Consider the following 3,076-nt stretch of genomic DNA (forward strand, 5'->3'; position numbering starts at 1 on the left):
TCGTATATGCACAAGTGGGTACCAGGGTACCCGGGTATTGACATAAGGGTTAATGAAAAATCAAATGTACTTGAGTTGCAAAAGATACCCGCATTTTCGCGGTATTTGTAGGGTTAATGTGATTTTCTGTTAACTTGGGACAAAGTCTGAGATTTGCAGGAAGTTTTTTATCCTCCTTAAATAAATTTTGATAAAATCTCCACTCAACTTCTTGTCCATTTATCTGAGAAATAGATTTAAAAAATATTGAAACATAAAATATTAGAGAAAATATTAGAGAAAAATTCATGATAGTAATAAATACCTTAAATTTTTTTTTATTAAAAAGATTATTCCGTATACACTTTATAAGATGAGGAGCATCTGAAAAAGCATACACAACTCGAGAATCGTCGACAGGGTTTTGAAAAAAGTATTTTGGAGGTGTAACTGTCCCTTCTTTTTCATTTATCTTCAGCTTTCCACTTATGCCTAACTTAGTCCACAGCTTTCTATTAGTTGACGCCCCATCACAGATTATACCATGAACTTTTCCACCAGCTTTTTCAACTTCAACGATCGCTTTTAATACCAATCCGGCCAATGCATCTCCAGATGTTGCACCTTTACATGCAAACATTCCGATAGGTTGATGGAATGCATGCTTTACCGATGAAAACATGAATACTAAAGCATGATCGGCTTGTACCATAGCATTCGGAACATCAGGACAATTTTCCGTGCCAAAATCAATCAAACCATCGAATTTCATATTTTTTACGTTGACTTCAAGACTCGCTCTCAGTTGTATCTCATCAAATGTTAAAATTCCATGTCGAGCATCTTCTGGAAGTTTCCCCAATTTTATTTTAAATAAAGTGAAAAACTTCTCATCAAAACCACACCCTGTATTAGAACTACGAAGGTATCTGCAGATAGTTGACTTAGAAGGTAGTGGAAGAATTTTATTTTCTCTAAGCATGTTGTACGTTGCCGTACTCCGAATGTGTAAGAGTAAACATGTTAGCATCCATTCGTTACTGTATCTATTATTTGTAGAAGATTTTTTTCGTGCAGTTGAAATGCATTCTCTAATCAATACAACCTAAGAAAAGGAAGAAAGCGGCACAATACAAGTGGCATGCAAGAATAAATTTTTAATGAAATAAAGGGAAATGTGATGAAATAAAAAACCATGCGAAAAACCTTGCTAAAAAATTTATAAAATTATCAAATTATCAAATTTTTTAAAATTATTTTACATCTGGAAACGCAGAAGTATCTTGAGGTTCAGTAATTAAAAAGAAATTCTGAATATTTACAAATCATTAATATTGAAAATTCTTTATGAACATAATGTTGGAGGCTTTACAATTATATTTAATAATTTCATAAATAATAGAAACACAAATTTATCCGCTTACTTGTGGTTCTGGTAGATTCAGTTTTTCAATTTTTTTCTCCAAACTTTCAGTCTCAATTTCATCCATTTTCTTCTGCAATTCGTCTATATATTCTGTTATTTGCTTGATTTTTGTTTCTTTTCTTGTTAGCTTTCGAGCTTGCACTCGAGCTCTTCTGTAAAGTAATTGTACTTTGTTTTTTGTCGTTGGTGATAAGACAAGTCGTTTTTTAGAAGTACGTTGGCGATCAATATGCTGTGCAAATATTTTGTGTAAAGATACACAGTACTGACATACACTGCCCTTCGTTACAACAGTTGGACAATAGTTATGTCTCCATTTGTTATTTTCATCTTTATATGCACACTGAGGATGTATTTTCTTAAATGTAGCTACTTTCGGGCCACCAGGACATACTATCATCTTATCTACTTCTATTAATAAATTTTCCAAATCCTCTTGACATTTGAGATCACTTATACATTCGACAATATTCTTTTGGCCTATGAATACTTTTACATAAAGTTGATCATCCAATATTACCTATTGAAAAAGTTAAATTGTTTTTATTAAAGATATTTTTGTTTATTTAAAAAATTTAGACCTCACCTTTTTAGTATAAACTGGAACTTTGTTCTCCCCACGCGTCGGTGTTGATGCAAGTTCTAATTCTGAAAAGACTAGTATTGGAGGTTCCAATGATTTGTGAAAGTTCCATTTTGCCCCAGGTTGGTTAATATGGATTTCGTTGGCACATATTTGTTGAAAGAGAGATTTAGAACCATTTAGATCATTTTTATTAATTGTGTTGCAAAGATTAATGGTTGATTTAATAACTTCATTCGATGTAATTAAATGTAATTTGCTATCACTGGTTACTGGCGTATCTTTTTCAGTGTCAATGGCAAATTCATTGGTATCTGATTGTGATTTTGTATTCTGTAAGACTGTAAAATTTGTAGGGAGAGTTGAAAATTTTGATATGTTTTGTAATTCTTCTGTCAGGTCCTGAGATTCTTCTATTACTGCACTGGTATCAATTTTGGCTAATTTCATCGGAGGCTCATCAGAATTCAGAATTGGCATTGCTCCTTTGATAAGTGATTTCTTTGAAAAGCGTTGCTAAAACCATGCATATATGATACTGAGTATCGGTTTATATAACAGTTTCTGAAGATTTATTTGAATAATACATTTAAAGAAACTTACCTGAAAAATAATTTTCCCATCTTCAGCGATAATTTTTTCCGATTTTATATCATTTTGATTGAAATGTTTTTCACAAACACAGGATTTTTCATTCAAAGCACAACCTAACCTTTCCGACCACACTTGAATATTATTTTTGGGCACCGAAAAAATAGTAATTTTTTCGTGTTTATGACGTCGATGACCACTTTTACAATGCGAAACTGCACATCTTCGACCCATCTTGTTTGAATACAAAATTCAATAATTAACGGAAAACGATCTACAAACAAGGTTAGTGACCTTTACCATCTGTACTGGTTGGGCCACGGTGTGAACGTGAACTGTTCGTGGTGCATACCCACACAAATACCTAATGTCCGTGTGGCCTACGTACGGCTAGCGCTGCTGGCGGATTTTTGTGACAACTCTTCAGTAAGTGCGTCAAGCTCTCACAGTAGAGAGATAGGCCGTGACATCACCTTCCTTTCTTACACCGTGGGCTG

The 3,076-nt window shown here is 33.5% G+C and overlaps 1 protein-coding gene across 1 annotated transcript; it reads right to left on the bottom strand.

Moving 5' to 3' along the window:
• Positions 1–14: 14 nt before the first annotated feature.
• On the bottom strand, positions 15–2,899 carry LOC112461698. Its single transcript, XM_025027036.1, has 5 exons — positions 2,592–2,899; positions 1,992–2,504; positions 1,404–1,925; positions 305–1,084; positions 15–223 (listed from the first exon to the last, which is right to left on the bottom strand). Exons 1-5 carry the CDS (start codon positions 2,811–2,813, stop codon positions 50–52), a joined length of 2,211 nt encoding a protein of 736 aa, XP_024882804.1. The 5' UTR covers positions 2,814–2,899; the 3' UTR covers positions 15–49.
• Between the last annotated feature and the right edge of the window lie 177 nt (positions 2,900–3,076).

Source organism: Temnothorax curvispinosus, unplaced genomic scaffold, assembly GCF_003070985.1.
Source record: "Temnothorax curvispinosus isolate PA1 unplaced genomic scaffold, ASM307098v1 QBEX01011636.1, whole genome shotgun sequence".
NCBI lineage: Eukaryota > Metazoa > Arthropoda > Insecta > Hymenoptera > Formicidae > Temnothorax > Temnothorax curvispinosus.

Coding starts and splice junctions, on each gene's coding strand:
- LOC112461698 (XM_025027036.1), bottom strand. CDS start 2,813: ATGGGTCGAAGATGTGCAGTTTCGCATTGTAAAAGTGGTCATCGACGT. Junction 1,926..1,991: donor TTCCAGTTTATACTAAAAAG/GTGAGGTCTAAA, acceptor CTTTTTCAATAG/GTAATATTGGATGATCAACT. Junction 224..304: donor TTAATAAAAAAAAATTTAAG/GTATTTATTACT, acceptor TCTATTTCTCAG/ATAAATGGACAAGAAGTTGA.